This window comes from Hemiscyllium ocellatum, chromosome 14, assembly GCF_020745735.1.
Source record: "Hemiscyllium ocellatum isolate sHemOce1 chromosome 14, sHemOce1.pat.X.cur, whole genome shotgun sequence".
Lineage (NCBI taxonomy): Eukaryota > Metazoa > Chordata > Chondrichthyes > Orectolobiformes > Hemiscylliidae > Hemiscyllium > Hemiscyllium ocellatum.
The window spans coordinates 30,637,132-30,662,118 of record NC_083414.1 but is presented as its reverse complement, the minus strand read 5'-3'; the positions used below and the strand labels follow the sequence as shown (position 1 = coordinate 30,662,118).

General features: G+C 38.6%; 1 protein-coding gene across 1 annotated transcript; it reads left to right on the top strand.

Annotated features, from left to right (window-relative positions):
• On the top strand, positions 1–24,753 carry LOC132822119 (uncharacterized). The gene is made up of 4 exons (XM_060835159.1): positions 1–497; positions 13,899–14,046; positions 16,368–16,529; positions 24,199–24,753. The coding sequence occupies exons 1-4, from the start codon at positions 413–415 to the stop codon at positions 24,413–24,415; spliced, it is 612 nt and encodes a 203-aa protein (XP_060691142.1). The 5' UTR covers positions 1–412; the 3' UTR covers positions 24,416–24,753.
• Positions 24,754–24,987: the final 234 nt, after the last annotated feature.

Here is a 24,987-nt window from a genome sequence, read left to right as displayed (position 1 = left end):
GTCTGCGGAAAGTAAAATATTGCTTCATAGTGAAAGCACAGCTCATAGGCTGAGATTAACGAGGAAGTGATGCTTACGATAATGTGTGTGTGTGGTATAACGGCTGTCACGCAACTTTTGGGATTGCTCACTGACTTGACCTAACGGTTCGACTTTCTTGGATTAGTGATTGTAGAAAACGGGCATACATGGGCCGACTGGGACCAAAAGTGTCCCTGTGAGATCGTGCAGAAACACCGCGAGGGGGGGATCCTTAATCGTCTCCAGGACTGGACTCGTTGAGGAACAGACTTTGAAAGCTCAAGAAAAAAAGGACCAGCCTCAGGTTTCGGCTACAAGAGGCAGAAAAGTGATTCGTCTTAAAACTAATACACGGAGTAATTGAGACAGTTTTTAAAAAATAAGTTCGGATATGCAAACCACTACTGAATCGTCCTTTAATAACTCAGTGATAGGGGTATTCTCAGAAGATGCGAACAGCGTCCAGAATCATAAAGGTGAGGGGGGATTGTGGGGTTTGCATTTTTGAATTGTCTGAATACAGAGATATGCGACTGTGTTTGCTGATGGTGCTGCATTTTTATCGCATGCCTTCCGTTTAGACGCCATTGCAAATACCTGCCTGGAGCCGGTGTATTTGCACAGCGTTAGCTGAGATAGAAACGTGGTCCCTTAAATCTTGTTGTACAACATCCTGCAGCAAATGATTTTACCCACTTGTCATCGGGTGAATTATTCAATCCAGCAGCCAATGCAGACCAGTAAATCTCACTCATTCCCATGTACCTCATTGCCATTTAAGAGCATTTTAGGGGAATTTTAAATTTCCCATTTCATACACACCCTTCTGCCTGCTTTGTCAATCCGAGTTTAACTTTTTAAACCAAGTAAATCGTACAGGAGACTTATTGTTTTCTTTTTAAAGGCCACGTGGATTCTGAAAAATACCATATTTTGCTGCAAATTGATGGTCAAGTTTAGTTAATTGGAATTTCTGTTTTAAAAAAAGAGAGGAACAGCAATAAAATTAGTGCGTTATCGGTGTGTCCAGTTGAGGGATAATTGGGTGACACTGCCTGGGGATAGCTTGGCAGGGGGCAGTATGCTGAGCGCCCCCTCCTGATCAGATGGAGTAAGGCTGCAGATGCTGCTCCTCGGACTGTCAACTGGAGAAAGAACAGCGACTTCTCCACATTCCACACCTTCATGCGACCCGCTAGCTCCTTTCTCATGGCAACAGGCTCTGAGCTGTTTTGCTGGAGACTTTGGAATTTTGTGAAGGATAAGCGGGGGTATGAGTAAAGCATGATATATGATAGTTGAAGTTCAATGATTTTGAACGCTTTATTTTCCTTCAGAGAGGTAAACTGTTTTAAAACCATGCAGATTGGCGTCTCTTCCGTCTGCTTTTTATTAAAATGCAAATGCCATAGCAATACTCTATCGTCTCTTTGAACAACTTCAGTCTGAATTTGACTCAATGGAGTAATTGCTTCCTGACGATAATTTTCTCAGATTAGGCAATTTAACACAGAAAGGGAGAAATCATTTGAGATATCATACACTCCCTTGTGTTGGAAAGGCAGTGTGGAGGATATTGTATATTAACGATATTTTGTTTTGAAACAGATATTTCATGAAAATATACAGAACTAAGATCTTCACGTTTCTTGCATTTAAAAGTGATCAGTTTTAAAATTGATGCATTGGTATCCCAAACCAGCAGAGTGTAGCCAGGCTTTCAAACTTGATTATCCTTACGAACTTTGACCCAGACCACAATGATAAAACTCGCAGTATACGTTAAATCTTCGTTCAGTTCCATACCACTTGGTTTATTTTTGTCTGCTGGGAATCGACATAAAAGTTCTTGCTTAATGCAGATGCTTGAATAGATGGTTTTATCTCTATCTCTAAATACCTTAATTGATCCATTTATTAAAAACGAAAATATTGCTTTCAGCAGTGTGTAGGTGCATTTTGATAAAATTTGGAATATTGGGCCATTTTGATGAATTTCTACTTGATAGTTTTTTAAAATTTGATTTTTTAAAATGTATGAAATAGCCCAAATTCTACTGCTATTTCATATTTTTATTCCTTGCTCAATATATATGTTGTACGTGGCATGGTGCTCATGTAAGTTACTGATGATCAATTTAACATAAACAGTATGGTTAAAGTGGGCTCAGAAATGACAGAAGACTGGGTGTTTCTATTTGTGACATGTTGGTCAAATTACTTTAAAATAGTAATATTTCTGATTAATTTGAGTTGTTGACTAGCCTGGCAAGCATCAGGCCTTCAGTATGACTGTTCAGTTCTGCTGTTTGCATTTTGGCAAAAATGATCTCATTAAAAATGGCATGTGAGGATTCTTGAGCAATTTGTTTGAAGTGGACTAATAAATTATTTAGCAATGCAATTAAGGAATCATTCTTAGGTTATTGATGCATTGTGATATTTTCAATAAAATTAAAGGTAATACACAAAATACGAATTATGGAGTTTGGGGTAAAATATTACCATTGGTAGAAGCTTGATTAATGGACTGAAAACAGAAAGTAAAGATAAATGGGACATTTTTTCAAGTTGTCAGGCAGTGACTAGCAGGGTGTTGCAAGGATCAGTGCTAAGGCTTTAGCTATTTACAATTCATATTAATGGCTTAGATCAAGAGGCTTAGAGCAATATGCCTATGGTTTCTGGTGATATAAAGCTAGGTGGGAAGGTAAACTATGAGGAGGAGACATGGAAGCTGCAAACGGATGTAAATAGGTTGGGGAGGTGGTGGCATTGTGGTAATGTATTGAGTATTCCACAGGCTTAGAGGGAGATGTTCCAGGAAAATGAGTTCAAATCAGGTGATGCAATGGTTTAATAGTATTATCGCAAGACTATTAATCCAGATGCACAGGTAATGCTGTGAAGAAACATCGCACCATGGCAGAATTTGAATTCAATTAAAATTGAGAGTCTAATAATGACCATTGCTAATTGTTGGAAAAACCCATCTGATTCATTTACTGTAATGTCCTTTAAGGAAAAATTCTGTCATCCTTCCCTGGTCTAGCTTGACTCCAGACCTTCAACAATGTGGTTGATTCTTAACTATCCTCTGGGTCATTAGGAATTTTTAAAAAATCATTCTTATGATGAGGGCATCACTAGCTAAGACAGCATTTATTGCCCATCCCTAATGAATTCATGGTCATCATTAGACTCTTAATTCCAGATGCTTGTTGAATTCAGGTTCCACCATGGAAGGATTTGAACCCAGGCCCCCAGAACATCACCTCTGTCTCTGGATTAACAATAACACCACTAGGCCATTGCCTCTCATGATAGACAATGCATGCTGGCCTAGCCAGTGATGCCCATATCCAGTGAAATAAAGAGGAAAATGTGAGGCAACAACAAGTTGTCAGATGGAACATAATGTGGCTAAGTATGAAGTTATTCACTTTGGCCGAAAGAAGAGTATAGCTGGTCATAAAATTAACATACAGCTACAACTAGCAGTTAGAAAGGCAAATGACATCCTGACCTTTTACAGTTGTAGAAAGACAGGGTTTTGGTGAGACCATAGCTAGATTGCAGAATTGGTCTCCATATTAAGGAAAAGATATACTTAAACTGGAGGTAGTGCAACAAGTGTTCACCAGATGTACTTCCTGTGATAAGAATTGTCCTATATATAAGTAAAGTAAATTAGACCTATATTCTCTGGAATTTAGGATATTAAGAGGTGATCTCATTCAAACATATAAGATTCAGAAAGGAGGAGAAAGTGAGGACTGCAAATGCTGGCGATCAGAGTCGATAGTAAAGGGCTGGAAAAGCACAGTAAGTCAGGTAGTATCCGAGAAGCCTTTCAAGCATAAGCACTTCATCGGGAAAGATTCAGAAAGGCCTTGGCAGGGGAGATAATTGACTATGCTTTTTCCTCACTAGGATGTCTAGAACACAAATGCTAAGTAGGGGGAAGGGCATATTCCCGGGATAAGGAATGGTTCATTTAGAACTGAAATGAGAAATTTCTTCACTGTAGGGGTAATAAATCTTTGGAATTCTAGATAGTTGTGGATGCTCTGTTGTTGAATATATTTTAAGCAGATTTTTGCTGTCTCAGGAAATCAAGGGATATGAGATGGAAAGTGAAGTTAAAGCCAATGACAAGTCATTGTATTAAATGGAAGAACAGGTTCAAGATGCCAAATGGTCTACTCCTATTTTTTTTTCTTGAAATCTTGTATTTTTTTATGATCTGTCATTGCCAGTTGATATGTAGTTGTGCTTGGCATTGGTACAGTCCTCGTGTGTTGAAGGCTGATGATTCCAGAGTTTATTCTTGGTGTCTGGTAGCAGTGTCAGACAGACGTATTTAACTATAAAGTGCTTAAAACTTTCTTTTGTGAATACTATTGAATGAATGACATAATAGATCAAAAAACCAATTCTTCAGTTTATTTTGACAGGAATTGTAGAAGCCTACTTGGATTTTGCTCAAGCTGAAATAAACAGCCTTGAACAGTAGTTGGGGACATTTCAAAGTAGCACAGAAATGGAAAATGAAGTTCAAACAGTAAAAACTTTAAATATAATGGATCATAGTCTGTAACACACATGAGCAACACGGTTGTAGATAGAGGAGAAGTGAAATAAAGAAGGGACAGAAACCATTGGTCAATACAGAAAGAGTTTGGACTGGATGTAGAGAAAATTCCTTTAGTATGGAATTACCTAAATAACTGGCAGAGCTGGATGAATGCCAGTGAAATGGAAGAATTATAAAAAGCAGCATCTTGACACTTGAAGCAAGTGGTTTTGTACAGAATGAAATCAGTAAAGGTTCCAGGTACCGATGGTATGGATGCAATAAAATGGGTACAAATAATTAGGGAAAGGAAGAGAACTGCCAAATATCATTGTTCATCCAAGAAAATGTAGAGTGAGAGAACCAGGATGGAATATCTGGGCAAATCATCCAGCCCTTCATCAAAAATTCTTACTTAGGTATATTCTCCAGTTTACCATCCAACCCAAACTCAGAAGTGAATACTATTCTTAATTGACTTGCAAACCTGGCCAGTGTCGCTTAGCTTAGATTGTACTTACACTTCCCTGAAAAACTTCCATTTAGAATATTCATTGCTAATGTGTGAATTATTTAACAATTTTGTAACAAGCTGTCAAAGAAGAAGACTGGCCAGGAACAAGCAGGTGGGACTAGTTTAGATTGGGATTATGTTTGGCATGGACTGGTTGGATCAAATGATCTGTTTCTGAGCTGAATGACTATGACAAACAAGTCATACAGTAATCACTTATGGTTGGTGCTTTTTATTTAAAAATAATAGTTTATGATCAATCACCAAATAAAGTCTCCTGTTATACCACTAACTCCTCTTTAATTGGTCTACAGATTGTCAAATTGTCTAGATCAATAAATATAGATTAATAGATTAATATGAATTAATGTGCTTAATTTTTATTGGACACGTTATATAGTTGACAAAATTAATAGCATTAGAAGGTAATCTATTGGTTTATACGTGCTGGCAGTTAACAAGGTTCTAGAATTTATCCAACCTGATATTGAGAAGTTGCAGTGTGAGGTGGGTTACTTACTTTCCCTGCAGCAGATGGTGTTCACTTCTGGGTGGCAGAGTGATGAACATCCACTTGTGCAGTTATTGACTATTGCTCTTCAATGCTGTGGCCTGGAGTAAATATATCTTATGCAGCGGACCTAGAATTCAAAGCAACTGACTTAGGTTGCAACATTTCTAATCTCTGGAAAATCTGTGTATCTAATTAATGTTCTGGATGTTTTATGTATACAAGCCTTTATGAGAATTCATCTTGAAGTATTCCTTGTGCGAGGTGTATACAATGTTGTGATTCTGCCTGATTCACAAAGTAGAATCACTTTGTGTTTGGCAACTTGCACACACATGTCAGTTGATTTGCTTTAATGTCTGCTTCATAACTTGTAACATGTTTCACTGCTTAAATAAACTAAACCTGACAAGTGATTGATTATTAGACCATTAGCATGACCTTGGCTACAGCCAAAAAGGTGGCAAAGAAAATGTACTTAAGTGAAATCTAGATTGGTATGTAAGGGAAAGCATAATTAATGTTTATATTGAGGGCAGTTATTATCCGCAAGGACCACTCCCTTCGTGACTCCCTCGTCAGATTCACACCCCCCACCAACCCAACCTCCACCCCCGACACCTTCCCCTGCAACCGCAGGAAATGTAAAACTTGCGCCCACACCTCCACACTCACTTCCCTCCAAGGCCCCAAGGGATCCTTCCATATCCGCCACAAGTTCACCTGTACCTCCACACACATCATCTATTGCATCCGCTGCACCCGATGTGGCCTCCTCTATATTGGTGAGACAGGCCGCTTACTTGCGGAACGCTTCAGAGAACACCTCCGGGCCGCCCGGACCAACCAACCCAATCACCCCGTGGCTCAACACTTTAACTCTCCCTCCCACTCCACCGAGGACATGCAGGTCCTTGGACTCCTCCACCGGCAGAACATAACAACACGACGGCTGGAGGAGGAGCGCCTCATCTTCCGCCTGGGAACCCTCCAACCACAAGGTATGAATTCAGATTTCTCCAGTTTCCTCATTTCCCCTCCCCCCACCTTGTCTCAGTCGGTTCCCTCAACTCAGCACCGCCCTCCTAACCTGCAATCCTCTTCCTGACCTCTCCGCCCCCACCCCACTCCGGCCTATCACCCTCACCTTGACCTCCTTCCACCTATCCCACCTCCATCGCCCCTCCCCCAAGTCCCTCCTCCCTACCTTTTATCTTAGCCTGCTTGGCTACTCTCTCTCATTCCTGATGAAGGGCTTATGCTCAAAACGTCGAATTCTCTATTCCTGAGATGCTGCCTGGCCTGCTGTGCTTTGACCAGCAACACATTTGCGGCAGTTTAAGTGGAGCATAGACACCACATTTGGACCAAACTGACTATTTCTGCATTGGTAAATTTCATGTAAAATGTACAGTTAAATACACAATAAAGTGATCAGAATTCCAGTTGTGAAATTGTATCAAAAGTATTGAATTTGATTGGAGCAGTTGTACTTAATTTGAATGTTGTGTTGCTGGAGTCTCATTAGGATTGCAATTTACTGCACAATGTAGTATTAATTAGACAGACAAAAATGAAGATGGAGATCTTCTGTTCTGTGCTAATTTGTTTATCCTCCAGTTTTCACATAGTGGATTACCTAGTCTTTAAATATTTACTTAATCCAGTCCCCAAAGAATTGTTTGAGTGTGTACAATCAATCCCACTTCAATCTCACTCACGTCTATCCATTTATATATCACAGCAGAATTTACATTGTGGAAATGGGATGGAAATTGTTACACACATGAACTATGGTCGGCAGAAGCTGAAGGAAAACCTTCTGATCTTTTGATTAGACAATTCCTAACCTTCCACATTCAATATTGATTTCAACAATTTCAGTTTGCAACCTGTGCCCCCACTTTTCCAAAGCCAGCAGCTGCTGCTGATATACTGTTTCCATTTGCACCTCCTCAAGACCCATTTTTAGTTTCTTTGCTTGTGTCATTGCCATACATTTTGTCATTTAATCTCTCCTGCCTTTTGTCATTTCACAGACCCTTCCTTTTGGCCTTGTTCCCTCCACTCCCCATTTCCTGCCTCTCTATTTGTTTAAATCCTGCTACCACTCTTAATTTATCCACTTCGCTCCTGTTGATGCCATTTTAGCTGTTGACTATTTCTAAACTTTTACTTATAGCTTCACTAGGTTGTATCAATAAAAGTTCATTAAATAATTCACCAAAAATCTGAGAAATCACGAATAGTGGTAAGTGAGTCTAATTTTTCAGGAAGTATGTATTTTAGATTAGATTAGATTAGATTCTCTACAGTATGGAAACAGGCCCTTCAGCCCAACCAGTCCACACCAATCCTCCAAAGAGTAACCCACCCCGACCCATTTCCCTCTGACTAATGTACCTAACACTGTGAGCATTTTCGCATGGCCAATTCACCTGAGCTGCCCATCTTTGGATCTTTATGAATAATCAAACTTGATCTATTAAACAAGTTGCAGTATTAATTAGTTGGATTACATTGTTTCATTTCATTTGAGTTAAGTCTTAATTATTTAGTCTTTTATTTAATTGTGCATAATCATTTGCAAAAATATCTTAATTACACGTGACTTTACTCCAAGGTCAGTTTCATACATTTACATGTTTGAGGTATTGATTTTGGATCTCCAGATTTTTTTCGTTCTTATGTGGCCAGTTTTTAAGCAAAGACTCACAGACCATAGAAGGTCTACAAGTGGATTTATGAGATCAATCATATTTCTATCTAAATGAGGCTTGCCTTGTATGTGTTACAAGCCCAGTGCCTCGAGACTTACCTATCATTTTGATGGATTTGTTACCTTTCCAACATCAGTGTTTCTTGTGATGATTACCACTAGTTTTCTTTAGCTGCTGACACTGTCTTCCTGAAGTTAGCATGAGGTTACCTTGACTGTTTCAATCCAATTAGCCCAGTGAAAAAAGGCAAGTTCAATATGTCATTCTGTTTTGTTATTTTAAGTTTTCTATACCTGGGCTATGACATGGAATGTTGTACAGGAATGAAACAATTTCACCAGGGAAGGCACAACTGAACAAAAAGATCGTTGCTTATCTCATATAATCTAATTCTGATGTAAAAAAAACAGACTTGAAACATTAACTCTGTTTCTTTACCCATAAATCCTGCCTGACATTGCTATTTCTAGCATTTTCATTTCAGATCTTGGATATCTGCAATATGATGTTTTTTATATGTACTTCATTCTGTTAGATCTTAGTCCCTGCTGGGCTGATGCCCAGTAATGTTGTTAGACATTATGGAAATGTTTATTGCATATTGAAGCTTACTTTTTAAAGTATGTTGAAGGCATAGCAAGGAAAAGAAATGAAAAGGTGAACAAAAGGATTCTTTTTTAAGTTTAGTCGTAAAATGAGGTATGCATTTCTGTGTTTCCGTCTCCCTGTACTGTTGAATGAATTCAAAATTGTGGTGGGTGATCAAGGAGATATGGGCAACAGATGAAAAATCTTTCACACAGTCATGATCAAGAAAGAGTTATAACTTGAGCTTCCCAGCATCTGGTTAGAAACAGCTTTGAGACCAAGTTAACCATTTGAAATATGGTGCGATAGAGGCATATGCTAGAACAGAAAATGGTGAGAAAAATACTGAATTCTAAATGTGGCATTTTCATTTCACAATGTAAAGTGGTTTTATCAGCAGACTGTCGGAGAATAAAAGGAAATTGCGAAAGTATGGTGAGTTCCATTACCACAATGTTCTACATGACTACAACCCTTTTAAAACCTTTCAGTGCAGTCATTCCTGTAAGAAACATTGCAACTTATTTCTGTACATCAATGCTCCAAGGATCAATCTAAAATAAATTATTGGATTATCTGCTTTTTTAAGCTCTTTTGAGGGATAATTGTTAATCAAGACACTGCAAGAAATCTCCAAGTCATGCCTCAGTTGCATGTATTAATATGGGCATTGCAATTTAACAGATTTTCACAGCCAATATGAATCTTTTCAATGCTAGTAGATCATATTTCACTTGTGTTAACTAAAACAGCATTTGTTGGAACTTGGAAATTTTACTGTAAATAGTAGGAGGGCCTGTTAGAGAACATAACAGTTAATGTTTTGAGTTTGATGCTATTCCATAGTTAAAAATGATAAATTAATGAAGTAATTTTGATGGAGGAAAAAGAAAATGTGTAAAGACTATGAATCAAAGGGTTAAATTAATCAAGAACCTGAAAGCCTGTTAGAAAAACAAAAATATAGAAGTTACTGAAGTGACATAATTCATAAAGCTTGAAAAATTAATTTTTAGATTTTACCCTGAAAGACCATGGAAACCAATGAGAATATTTGCCCACTATTGCCAGTACAGATCAGGAGTGTCTCCATGGGGTAAGATGTTGAGAGAACAATGGGTAAGGTGATGATTCTGGTTATTCTGTTTGGGGAGGACCATTGGAATCTCTGGGAGTGTAATGTATTATTGATACAGCCCTAGTCATTTTGGTGAATGGTGTTTGGAATAACCTCTGATTTCATAGGTTTTTCTAAGCTACATTAACAATATTTCAGTTTCAAGTAATTTGGGACAGATACTTAGTTTTTGCATATCTCTTGTGACCACAAGGCTAATACTCTGCTGCTATTTCATCAGCTTTTGCGTATATGCAAGGAAATGAACCAGTGCAGTGACACCAATTAAGTTTCTGTGTTTCTCCAAATACCAATTGATGACGATGGAAATATTACACAGACAGTGCAGACTGCAGTGAGGAATCATGGAAGTAAAGTTAATAAATCTGCAACTGACAGAGCATTTCCCCCCTTATTCCCATGACTCCAGTTTTTCTAAGACTCATTGATGACATGCTATAAAATGCTACATTGATGTCAAGGGCAGTCATTTTCACTTCACTTCTTGGGTTGAGCTCTTTAGGCTATGTTTGGAACAAGGTTGTAATGAGGTTGTGAGCTGAGTTGTACTGGAAGAACCCGAATTGAACATCAGAATGTAGATTATTGCTGACTAAGTGCCACTAGATAGACTTGTTGATGACACTGTCTGACACTTGCTTGATGATCAAGAGTAGCTTGCTGGGACATAATTATAAGGACTGGATTTAATCTGCTTTTAGTGGACAGGACAAAGATGGACAGTTTTCCATATTGTTGGGTATATGCTGATGTTGTATCTGTAATGGAACAGTTAGACTTGGGACACAGCTAATTCCAGATCACATCTTCAGCACTATTCAGTACTTTAGTACTTCTGCTGGAATGTTCAAAGATTCCAAAGCCTTTGCAGTCTTTGGTGCCACCAACCATTTCTTGAAATTATGTGGAATGAATTGAATTGGATTAGGACTGGCATCTACAATGTGAGGGACATTTTGGAGAGGTCAAGATGAAGCATTCACTTGGTACTTCTCAATAAAGATTATTGCAAATGTTTCAGCTTGATCGTTGGACATTGATGTGCTGGGCTCCCCTAATATTGAGGATGTGAACATTTGTGAGTTGTTTAATCATCCACCACCATTCATGATGGATTTAGCAGGACTGCACAGACTGTATCTGATCTGTTGGTTGTGGGATCACTTATCTTTATTAATTGCGTGTTGCTTACCCTGTCTGGCATGACCTGGTTGTGTCTTCCCCAGGTCAGCACCATTGAACAAGAGTTGATTACTCAGCTTATTGATAATGGTAGAGTGGGAGATGTGTCAAGCCATGAAATTACAATTTGTTGTTGAGTACAATTCTGCTGATGGCTGCCAGTGCCTCATGGGTGCCCAATTTTGAGGTGCAGAACTGTTTAAAATTTATCCCATTTAGCATCATAACAACGCCACACAATACAATGGAGGATTTCCTCAGTATGATGATGGAACTTGGCCCCTGCAAGAACTGTGTGGTAGTCACTCCTATCATTGCTATGGACAGTTACTTAAGTGAAAAATCTATTGGTGAGGAACAGGTCAAGTAAATATTTCCCTCTTGTTAGTTCCCATACCACCTCCTTTTCATATCACCATCACGTCTGTCTTAGGATTCACAGAGTAGAGTTTTGGCCAGAAGCTAAGTTTAATAGATGCCAAATATATTATCACATCCGAAAATATGTTATGCTGATGATTAACCTTTTGTGTTATTAACACCATCGTGTTAACTGCATTAAAAGTCACATTCTGTGGGTGCTGGAAATCTGAAATAACAGCAGAAAGTGCTGGGGCGTCTGAGCAGGTCTGGTTGCATCTATGGAGAGAGAAAAACAGTCAATGGTTCAAGTCTAGTGTGACTCTTTACAATCTGCACTGCGTGGCTACAGAGACGATTGCTGCTTGGCATATAACATTTTCTGATGTACTCTTGTACATGTTAAATTGATGTTTGTTTGTTCATCTCATGATGTTCAGTTCAGTGACTTCCTTCTTCATGTAATAAATTCACCTGAACCCTGAGAATTGTGGATGAAAAAATGGTGTAATTTGCTGAACAGAAGTTCCAATGAAAATCTTATTTTGTCTTATTAAAAATGTTTATTGATCCCAAATATATTTTATGTATTAAATCCTATGATGACAAATGCCAATTTGACTCTGATAGTATTCTCTCAAGCGCTCAATATAAAGTCAATTCTTGTAATTTTATTGAGGCTGATGCTGTTTCATCACGTTTTTTAAATGAAGTATTTCTGAAGTGTGCCTGGCACAATTCTCTTGGAAAGCCATTGGCACCTCTCATGCATGTACATAAATATGTTCTTAAATGTGTGGAGCTGGGCTTCTGAGAGCAGCAGACAGACCATCCTTATGCTATCTTGAGTCGTTCAATAACTCTTCACTTCATGTAAGAGCATAAATAGGAACGAGAGATAGCTAAGCAGCTGCCCAAGCCTGATCTGAAATTCGATAAGATCATTGATGGGCTTGTACCTCAAAACCACTTTCCTGCCTTAACCCGATAATCTTAAATTTAGTTAGCACTGAGTAGCAAGATCCAAATGTAGAACTGAGTTCTGTAGTTTATTACATCACAGTGTTTTTTGTCTAACTAGTGGTAGGTGAGTCATACTTCCTTGCTGGTGTTATATATGGTGTCTTAATGATTAACATGCTGTCCAGTGTTGGCATAATCCACATGGGAGCTAACAACATCCATCTCCATGTCTACCTCTGCACAGCCTGCTCCTATGCTGTTAGATTCTGCCTTCCGTTATCAAGCCTCTTCTTTAAGATCATCTGTTAAAACTGCCTCAGAATCAACTGGTGCAGACTTCAGAAGATAACAAAACATGGAGCTAGTTTAAAGATCCTTATTTTTGAAAGGAAAAATCTGATTGCAAAAGTTGCACTTTCCATTATTCTTGCTCATGATGTGTTTAATAAAGATGGTGCTGTTTCAAACATTATTTTGAAGGGGTTCAATTGTAAATTCTTCATCTGGACCACTTTTGGACATTGTTTAAGTCTTTCCAGTCTATAGGTCTGATCTACATGTTCACCTGTACATGACTGAGCATGTTATTTGGAGTACAGCAAAATTACACTGGATGCCAAAGTTATGCTAATTGATAGACAGGCAGTTTCAAAGATTAATATAAATCTTATGAAACAGCCGATTATAAGATCAAAATACCAGATTTGAGCAATAACTGGAACAGAATTCAATTGTACTAATGCTAAAAATACAATACTTACCTCAAGCATATGGAGAGAAATTGGACAACATTTTAAAAGTGGAAAATGCAAATTTCCAATGGTGAAATACTCTGAATTGCACTATCCTGCTCTGTTTCCTTGGAGACCGACAGCTGAAGTTAGTATAATCATTGGTCATTGTGAGCTGATGTGCTTCCTTATGTTATTTTAGTCAGACCCATATCCTGTTTGTCTTCATGGCATGTTTTTATCTGAGCTGTGTTTCACTTCTGAAATTGTTATCTGCTATGAACTGGACTTTCAACCACAAACATTCACACAATTGTTTTATTACAATTTGTTAGTGTCTCTCATCTTTATACAGATATATAGTATAAGGAAATTATTTATTTATTGAGTTCTTCCCCAATTGCCTTCCATTCTATCTTGCAAAATTCATACTTTAATGTTCGCCATTTTAAATTGTGAAGTATTTTCCAGAACTCTCAGCAAAGAAATAGAAGTGCATCATCCTTTAATGGTTTGTATTTTGGTTTCTACCTTAAAAATAAATTGGAATTTTATGGAAGGTAACTAAGTCGAAGTATTATTGTTTTATTTCAGCTATTTCAAAGTACGAAGACTTTGGTTTTAAACTAGCAGTGATTGCTTCCATTGTCAGCACAGCCGTAATTTTATTGATGACCGTGGCTTTTTTAACCAATTGTCTTATCAAATGTGTGAAGAAGAGTGAGAGAAGGAAACAACAGAGGTAAGGATGTGTTGATGAACAATTCATTAACTGTGATGTTATAAGGATTATAGTTTCCCTGCTGTGAATTTCTCCCATTTCATCTGTTAGAATAACAGAATCCATTTGGTGTAGAAATTTCACTGATTGAACCCATAATCACCCTCCAAAGAGCATCCCAGCCGACCCAACATCCAACAACACCCCTGTAACTCTGCATTTCGCATGGCTTCTCCAACTAGCATACAATTTAGCATGGCCAATCTACCAGCCTGCATATCTTTGGACTGTGGAAGTAAACTAGAGCATACAGAGGAAACGAACGCAGACATAGGAAGAATGTGCAATCTCCACAGACAGTTGCCCAAGGGTGGAATTGAACCTGGGTACCACTGAGCCACCATGCTGCCCTGTTTGTGCCATGTGATTCTGGACCATTAGACAGGTGACCTCAGCATGAGCTTAAACAATGAGTGAGGGCAGACTGGCTGACTGTAGGAAGAACCAAAATCAAGCTTGATCCTGAAGAAGGGCTCATGCCTGAAACGTTGATTCTCCTGCTCCTTGGATGCTGCCTGACCTGCTGCGCTTTTCCAGCAACACATTTTCAGCTCAAGCTTGATTGTGCCCCCATTAAAGTAGTGCTCATTGGATAGCCACCATGAGCAGGAACCCTTCCCACATTCAGCTTCATAACCCAGTGTTGACATTAATAACAATACTTCCATTAAGCAATAAGACATAAGAACAGAAGTAGTCCATTCAACCCATTGAGTCTGCACTATCATTCGACTGAAATAATGCTGATTTGATAATCTTTAATTTCCCTGCCTTATCCCCATAATTCTTGATTCTCTTACTGATTAAAAATGTGTCTCAGCTTTGAATATAATTAATGACCCAGTTCTAACAGCCCTCTGTAGTAAAACATTCCAGATTCACAACTCTGAGAGAATAAATGTTTCCTTGATTTCTGTATTAAAAGGGCTATCACTTACTCTGAGATTATGCCGTTTGACCCTAGTCTCCCATAATGTGAGGTAACCTCTTCACATCTGAAATATAAGGTGAGATAACCTCTTCACATTCCCTTTTCAATAAATAGTAACATCTCATTTGCCTTCATATTCACCTTTGAAATAACTCCACAGAGGCCGGTATCCCATCACCAAGTCACCCTTTATTTACACATGAACAGTCCTTGACACTGATCTAGCTTCCTCAGAGCCAGCTCTAAGAGTGAACAGAACCTCTGACACCTCTTTTTTTTTGCACTCATGTTGTGTGTGTCTCAGTGCATGGACTCAGTGAAGACACCATTGTGTCTTATTCAATAAAATTTGATTCAATATTTCTGTTGGGAGGACAAACACCCATGGAGCCAGTAACAATCATAGCACAATAAAGGCAATGCTTATGTGAGAAAAGTGAAGAAGGGGGCACTGGGGATTAAATCAAAATAGCAACTCTGTTTTAAATCTATCAGTCAGGGCTCCCTGATTGGGGCGGTTAATTTGGTCTAATCAGGGATCTCATATTCTGAGGTCCATTGGCTGACCTCGTTACAATCACTACAGTGTCCTTTCATTCTTCTAAATTTCAACAAACTTACTAAATCTTTTCTCGTTAAAAATACTGCCCTCCTAACTCAGGATCAATTTAGTCAACCTTCCCTGGTCTGCTTTCACTGTGTCCATTGTTACATCAAAGGAGGTCAACTAATTCAGTCTAGACTGGACATATTACATATTTATTCAAAAGATTCTTGCTTCAGTTCAGACATTTAAATAATGTCGTGTGATGAAACCACATTGACTTACTGTTGGGTTTGGCTTCCCACAGAGTGAGTTACCAACAGATATGGGAATAGCGCAGAAAATTAGCTTTGTGGTAGATGATCAGCAGTGATCTAGAATGGCTGAGTGGTCTACTCTCTTCCCTATGTGTCAAACTTGAATCAGGTTCTAAATTACATGCACTTTCTTTCAGGAAAGTATGAGTCAAGACAAAAAAATCTCTGCATCCTTTTCATTATTTGGTTGCACAACTGAGCCTTCCTCACATTCTTTAATGGCACAAAATTATTTGCAAGTGCAAAAGGCAAACTTTCAAAAATATGGAGGAAATATCGACAATCTACAAGTTTAGAAACTGATGGACTGGAAAAGATCTCCTGCTCCACTTGACCTTATTTGGAATGCCTTCTTCAAATTCTCATTTCCCACCCAAATTTGTAGTGTTCGGGGAGAGGTCAAAAACCAAATAAATTTGCAGGTTGTTTGGAGGAAACTTATAATTTTGTTTGAAACATTATTTTGAATATGTTCTGTAATATTTTTCAGACAATTGCAAACCTGGTACCAGATTGAATGTGATGTAATGGAAGGGTCAACAGACTTTTTCCATGGACACAAAGGCAGAAACAATAACAACAATAAACTCTGGGCTAGTACATTAACAACAGAATTAGGAGTGGATGGTTTGGAGAATATCGGATTTTCCAGGTATTTGTTTTTCTATCTGTGATTGCCAAAGAAGTTGTTGAATGTAAAAGCAACATTACTTTAAGAATATAAGCCTTTCTTCAACCTACAGTCAAATAGAAGTCCCTGTTAGTTCAATTGTTGAGTTTATTGCTTGATGTTAATGAAATTGGCCCACAAGGAGCTTTGACCATCTAACGTTGGTCACATGAGACGGAATTGAAAATTCTTATTCCTTTTTCAGTGATCTTTACTAGACAGTGAGGTGGTTTCAATTGATGTCTTATTACAAAACTACCACCTCCTGGAATTATAGAGAAATATGCATCAGTGCTTTTCTTGAATAGAGAGCAAAGTGTATCAAACACCATTCTGCAACTGCAAAAGAATGCATACAGATGTTTATAATCATTCCCTGTTACCTTCTTTATTTTCTGGGTTTTCCAGAAGCAATAGAGTAAAAACATAGTTGAAGTGAACTATCATTTTAGCTGCAAAATAGAAAGCCCTGTGCTGTGGAGCTTTGCTCAGTCAGGGAGTTTGATAAGCAATTAAATAGATTACTGTGTAAAAGTGAGATATTTATAAGGAAGTGTGATAGAAGTTAAATGATTTCATATATGATGGGTCACTTATTGAACTCTTCCTTGATAGTCACAGCAGAAATAGGTTTAAAAGTAGCTACTGCTAGCTGATCCTGCTGGTCCTAAAGAGTTTGTGGCAGTGTGGTATGCCAAATCTCCTGTTGACACACAGATTTTTTTTACTGCCTTTGTCCTTGAATAGAGAGCTAGCTCAAAGGTCAAGTCCAAGTGTTTGCAACAAAAGAATATTTTTCCAAAAAGGGAGTCAAGCTACTCCATTCAAGCCTAAGAATAATGTGAATAACTGCTGTATAACATCACAAGAAAGATCATTTTAATTACTTCTGTACTTGGTTATCTTCAGAGAAATGTAGAATTCTATCTTAGTCAAAACAGTATGAAGCAATTTATTTTCAGTTTCTTTGTGGGATGTGAGTTTTGTTGATAAGTAATACCCATTCCTAATAGCCCTTGTTTTGAAAATGTGGGTGTACTATACCTTTTGAGAGTTAAAAGCTGGCAGTGACAGCAGCAAGTGTTCTCAATAAGACACAATATAACATGTGCTCCAGCTACTGGACTAGCAGGTTGCCTGGAAATGACAATAAAAATAGATTCACATTCGGCCAATTAGTTTAAATTATTCCCTGAAAAAATAGCAATTGCCAATCAAGTTTTAATTGAGTATATTGACAGTCTTAAAGGACAATGACACAATCCGATGCTTTGGGGTGTTAGTCCATGGAAAATTAAACAGTTGGGAAGAGAACTACCAAGCCCAGCATGTAAACAGACTGCTTAAAAAAATAGTTTTTTTAAAAGGTACCTTTTCAATCACTAACCTGTGACACAGAAATTCCGAAAAAGAAGATGACGCAGGAAGATCCAAATAGACGAACTGAAAGCTGCCTGGTTTTGAGATAAGAAGTGTTGTTTTGTAAATCTTAATTTGGAGTTTTATCGGACTAGTATTATAGAAGGGAAGGTAAAAGATAGGTTTGAGTAAGGACTTGTGCGTAGCTGCTAGTTAACTATTCTCTGTAATACTTTAATAAATACAGTTGTTCATTTTTACTTTGAATAGTTCTTGGCCACTCGGATTTTGACAGATTACTGCACAGGATAAATGTTTTCTGCGTTGCTGGTTTTAAATTAAGCAGGAGGGTTTACCCCGTGCTGTAACACCCTTGAGAAGATGATTGTGAGCCACCTTCTTGAATCACATTAATCCATGACTACAGTTCCATAACTTTGACCAGTGATGATGAAGATCATGTTGTAGTTCAAAGTCAACCTGTATATATGACTTGCAAAGGAACTTGCAGATAGTGGTGTTCCCATGTATCAGCTGCTAATTTCCTTCTAGGTGATATAGATTTCTAAGGTCCAGTTGAAGGAAGCTTGGTTAGTTACTGGAATACATCTTATAGATGATGCACATTATTGCCGTTGTGTGCAGAAGATGAAGGGAGTGAATGTTTAATGTTTATGCTATCAATTGTGGGTCGCTTGTTCTAATTGTTATGTGTTGTTGGATTTACACTTTTCCAGACATCTGGAGAGTATTCCATCACACCTCCATGCACCTTTGTAGATGGAGGACAGGCCAGGAGGGTCAGAAGTTGGGTAATTCACCACAGAATTCCCAGCTTCTGACCTGCTCTTGTTGGTACAATGTTGAGGATATATTGCGGATTTACTGAGTTTCTGATCAATAGTGATCTCTCAGAATGTTTATAGTGGAGGATTCAGCTTGTTAATTCCATTGAAAATCAACAAGTATTAGTCAGAGGAGATTGTCTTTGTCTTTGCCTGACATGCTAGTGGTGTGAACATTACTTGATACTATTCTGCCTAAACCTGAATGTTTCCCAGATCTTGCAGCATGCAGTCAAGTTCTGCTTCAACATCTGAGGAGTTGTAAATAGTTCTAAATACTACGTAGTCACCACCAAACATCTCAATTCTTCCTTTTGAAAAATGGAAGGTAATTGATAATGCACCTTAAGATGCCTAGGATACTATCCTGATGATGTCCTGATGCTGAAATAATTGGGTAACAAACAACTACAACTCTTTTCCTTTCATATAAAGACATGACTCCAGTCTGTAGAGCCTTGCCCTGATTACCATTGTCATTAGTCTATAGACAGTAATGATAATGGTTGGAGGTGTGGGGGAGGAGGGGTCAACAAATTTGTCATAATGCATAACCAAGTTGGAAATGGATCAATGACAACAAAAGATCACTGGATACGTATTTCTATGGTCACTTTAGAGGTCAGTTAGAGATCGGTGGAGAGGATGCATTTTAGGTTTGTCATATTGAAATTAGTCTAGGGTTTAAGTACTTCACGTATGCAACTTGCACAAGCACTGTTTATTTACCATTCTAATGTGCAATACATTTGTTTTAACAAACGCTTCCTAGACTTTACTGCCACAGCACGAGCTCGGCACGTGCCCTATTCTCCTGGTGATCTGGTGTTTTTGACCAGAAATGCGTACACAATCAGTCAAACCATCAATCCAATGAAGGACTATTGTTCAGTGTGAAAAATTGCACAATCATCTTTGCTTAACTTCTTGCATTTTAATAACGTTTAAATTTGCACTACATGTGTTAAGGGCTAAGCACCAAGTGTCAGTGGCCATCTACCCTGATAGGTGCTGGGCCACCAAGCCCTCAAGAGCCTCCAGCACTGGCCAACTGATGACTCTAGTAGTGAAGGTGCTGGAGTACATGTCCATGGTATGGTAAGCAATACAGCAAGATCCTGGCATGTTAGACATTTTCAGTTGGCAATATTTGGTTCAGAGTGATGATATCAAACTAAGCATTTGCCTCTTTATAAAAGGGAAGTACGAGGTTAAAAAAAATTCTCTAGTGTGTTTTGACTGACTACTTACCCCAGGTTAATATGACTGTGAGAGGGCCTTATCTGGTATGTGAAAGTAAGAGAACATCTCTGGGGCACTCGCATCAATAAACCTCATGATCCCGTGGCTGAACATTTCAATTCCCCCTTCCACTCTGCAGAGGACATGCAGGTCCTGAGCTGCTTCCACTGCCACTCCCTCACCACCCAACGCCTGGAGGAAGAATGCCTCATCTTCCACCTCGGAATCCTTCAACCCCAGGGCATCCATGTGGACTTCACAAGCTTCCTCACTTCCCCTCCCCCACCTTTTCCCCAGTTCCAAACTTCCAGCTCAGTACCGTCCTCATGACCTGTCCCACCTGTCAATCTTCCTTCCCACCTATCCAGTCCAACCTACTCTCCAACCTATCAGCTTTACCCTTTCCTCCATCCACCTATTACACTCTCAACTTCCTTCTCCCCAGCCCCACCCATCCCATTTATCTCTCCACCCACGAGGCTTTCAGCCTCATTCCTGATGAAGGGCTCCTGCACGCAATGTTGATTTTCCTGCTCCTCGGATGCTGCCTGACATGCTCTGCTTTTCCAGTACCACTCTAATCTTGACTCTTATCTGGTATGCAATAAACCTTGAAAGGAGGATGGACTCTGACAGTCGATGTCAAACCAATTTGGACAGTGACAGATTCCTGAACACAGGAACCTAGAAAATGATAACAGACTCCCAAACTGGCCAGCTTACAGCAGTGTTGAATACAAAATACACAAAATTGATGTACTGGCATTTCTGCCACTGGACAATCAGGTTTAGGACAACTAAACATTGTGGAAGGTAGATCTGTACAACTCTGTTGGGGTTGGTGCTAAATATGGTATTTGATTTCAAATGCCTCTAACACTAAGCGTTTTCATGTGTAGAGCTGGTTCATAGCAGTATGGTTGTGATGCACATTGAGCGTGGTGAACTTCACCAAGTGCAGACACCAACTGCAGAAACCCTTGATGATGCTGTTGAGGAGCTATATTCAAAGAAATGTCAAACATCATCTCTAAATGTGAGGGATTTGATATGAAAATTGGAAGTCAGGCTTTGGCCTGGGTGAATGTAGTTATAATGGGGAAAATATTAAAGTCTGGCTAGAGCAAATTATGGGTCTGGCCATCAGCTGGTATTGGGCCAATGTTAGACCCATGTGGTGGAGACAGAAAGATGCATAGAGAAACTCTCCCAATTGACAGATAGATTGATTCCCTAAGAATTCCAGTATGTTTGAACAATACTCAGAATGAAAGATGGTTTCACCTAGGAAAAAGGTACTAGCTTGAGAAAGATGTTTAGCTGCCATAAAAGCTGTGTTGAATATAATGTGCCCAAGAAACCCTGCATAACAGCGCAATGCTTGAAACTGATAGAAAGTAGCAGATAGATAATGCAGAGGGACCATCAAAGAGTGCCTTACAAAGAGCTCTGCAAAAAATGAAACATACTTGCAGAACAGTCAAAAGGATTGGGCTAAAAGAAAGGGTGCAGACTGTAGAAGATGAAGATCATAAGGACAATTGAAAGAAGTACGCAGAATGTTTCACAACTTTGTCAAAGAAGCATAACTGAGGCAAGATGCAGGTTGAACAGGAATATAATCTGAAGTTAATTAAGTAAAGGAATAGTGGCGTCAATGCTGCACCCAGTTATATGGTCCATATGCATGTTATACAGACTGTAACTTGGGGAGAGATGGAACCAGAAACCAGATTTATGAAGATGAACATGTAGCTCAGAAGCTGGACATTAGCAAAGCAACAGTCCTTGATGGTATACTTACTGAACACCTGAAGACCTAGAGCTGTGACTGCTGTCAGAGCCACAAAATAAGTCATTCAGCTGAAATGGAGATATGAAATTTGACCAAATAATTGGCTAGTTTCTGAGCTGGTAATATTGTCAAAAGGTGAAGGTAGCTGAGAGTACCCATATTTACAACAATGAGCTTGATGATAATGTCACAAAAATGCTGCTTGAAATGATCAAAGGCTCTCAGACATCAACACATAAGAAATAACTGAGGAGATGTTCTGTTTCACCATAGGCAAAGGGATATCAGATGCCATTCAAGTGCTGGACAACATAATTGGAAAGCATGTGGAAAAAAACAATACGAGAAGAAAATCTGAGTGCACTTTGTAGATGATGCAAAGGCGCCACCTGGTAAACCCTGTGGGAATTTTAAATACAGCATCACTTAACCTGGCTCATTCAAAAACTTTACAAATGGACAATGTGTGGTGTGTATATCAGGTGACCAGACAGACAGAGCCATTCAGTTTGGCGAAGGTGTTAGACAAGGACACCTTCCTTCACCACTACTTCTCAGGAGAAAAACTCACAAAAGAAATCAGCTCTGTTGTCCCAGAACATCTTGGAACAACTATTGATAGTCACAACTCTAGAGCAACAGGAATGCTGATGACACTCCTTTGGTGGCCAGTGATGGATATAGTGGCTGAAGAGCTGAGCAAGTCAAGTCTGTACTGACAGTGGAGCATCAACAAAAATAAGTTATACTTAATGAGAATTTATGGTGAGACCAGTGTGACAATTCAGTCCACAATCATTGTGAAGATAGATGTATTTCAATTGTTGGCATTGATGGGACAGAGACACTGAAGTCAAAACAAGGTTGCCAATTGCCTGAAGCTCATCTGAATTAACATTAGAGAAAATAGAATATTGCATTGAATGGGTGCAAGAGCTGTCAGGAAGAGGTTTGCAACTGTTGAAATAAGATTCTGGTGAAGTGTTATTTGCAGTCAACTGGGAAGCGCAAAGAACCAATTAATTTGCTCACAGGTAAATCAGATTCCCAGCTCATCATGGGCTTTTAGCTGAAGAGAGGAGTTGGAAATTGAGAAAATATGACCATGGGCAAAAGTAGGCAAGAGTTTGGTGTTGATAACGTGCAAAGATGGATCATCAAAGAAGAATAAGCCGAGTTGAAAAAGGACTAAATGGATGGAAAGCATCAATAACTGGTGCGAGAGAGGAACACCAATAGTGTGCAGTGAACAAGAGGAGATGCCTGTGACCTCCTGCGAATTATTCTCACCAGCTTAGTGATCTCACAGTGAAAAGACAAAACTAAATGCCTAAGGGAATAAATCAAGCTGAATTAAACATTTTTTTTTAAATACTTGATTTTGGGATGAGGGTGTTACTGGTTGGGCCAGCATTTATTGCCCATCCCTAATTACTTGGTGAGTAGTTAAGTGTCAGTTGCGTTGCTATGGATCTAGAGTCACGTGTAAGTCAGACCAGATAAAGACGGTAGATTTCCTTTCCTAAAGGATATTAGTAAACCATACAGATTTTTACAATAATCACCTGATTACTTTGTTGCCATTTGGCCAGCTTTTAATTCTAGAATTATATTGAATCTAAATTTTACCATCTGTCATTCAAAACCACGCCCTAAGAACACAAAAATAAAACAAAGAACTGTGGATGCTGGATATCTGAAACAAACAGAAATAGTTGGAGAAACTCTGAAGAGAAAACAAGAATTAATGCTTTGAGTCCAGTGACCAGTGTCCAGTCTAAAGAAAGGTCACTGGACTTGAAACACTAGCTCTGTTTACTCCCCACACTTGCTGCCAGGCCTGCTGAGTTTCTCCAGCATTTTTTTTTAATCAGAACATGAGCCTGGAGTTCTGGATTACTAATCTGCTGTCATTATTCCTATGCTACCACCTCCTGCTATGAGCAAAAATATTACTGCGTGTAACAATTTGAATCCTATTTACTTTGAAAAAGAATTTCAAAGCTTACGCAATGGCATATAGTGTAGTGTGGTACAAAGCCATTTAAAAAGCCTGATTCTAGTTTAGATCATTGCTGTTCCTGAGTTTCATCCTTAAGGTCAGGGTGAAGTTTATGGTACTATACATTTGTTCTATCACTTGCAATAATGAGAACAAATATCAGGCACAATTTAAGCCAACAGGCTTATAGGGCATTCTATTTGGATCTACATCAGGTGAGGACAAGATCAGGTTTAATTATATTGGCTACTTGCATTGGGAATGCACCAAGCTCATCCATGAACAATGGTTTTGGAAAGTAAAAGTGATGAATTATGTTTGAACATTAAAGAAAATGTTTTTTTTTGATAATGATTTTATAATCTTGATTGCTGTGAATACTGTTAGCTTTTATTTTATTGACTGCAGGTGCCAAGAGAAGATCACAAATGACTTTGAAATCACAGCAGATTGCAGGGAAAATGGACCCCAGAAATCTTTTCAACCATTGAATCCACAGGTTTCTAGAAAATACGAATTCACTGAGTCAGTGATTTTATTGGATCCACTTACTGACAGGCACATTGTTGAAACTGACAAATCTCAACATAAATCTGCTCACTATATTCCGAGATATCATCCTTGACACAGGAATCGCTGAATATCTGTCAATATAATGGTAACTGAGCAGACATGGGTACAGAACATAAATACTTGGAAGTGACATGTGCCTTATGACTATGATTAACATATCAGCAGACTTGATTTTATTTAAATTTTATTGAGGAAATGTTTACGTTCAAAGAAAATAATGTTCACCAATGACAATCAGCCATTTCAAGGAACTCACATATCTGTTTGAAGATCATGAATAAACATTGGCTCTGGATTGGTATGAATAATTAAATTCTGAACTTCTGTAGTGCAGCTCTTGAAGCATGGCAATTATTATTTACTCCTCTGTAACTCACACACAATAATTGTATGTCTGGCTTAACGTCTGTTTAATGTACTTGTTAAACTAATCATTTTCATTATTATTCACGTTTCTCATACAATTGCAAATTAAGCTAATGAAACCATTACTACACTAGCTAATTTCAGACCTATCATATTTTAAGGTGAAATGCAGCAAGTTTTTGCCTCAAGAACTTTTCATCCAGTTATACTACAGCCAAAACAAGATAAATGACAAAATGGTATCATCCAAGCCTTCTT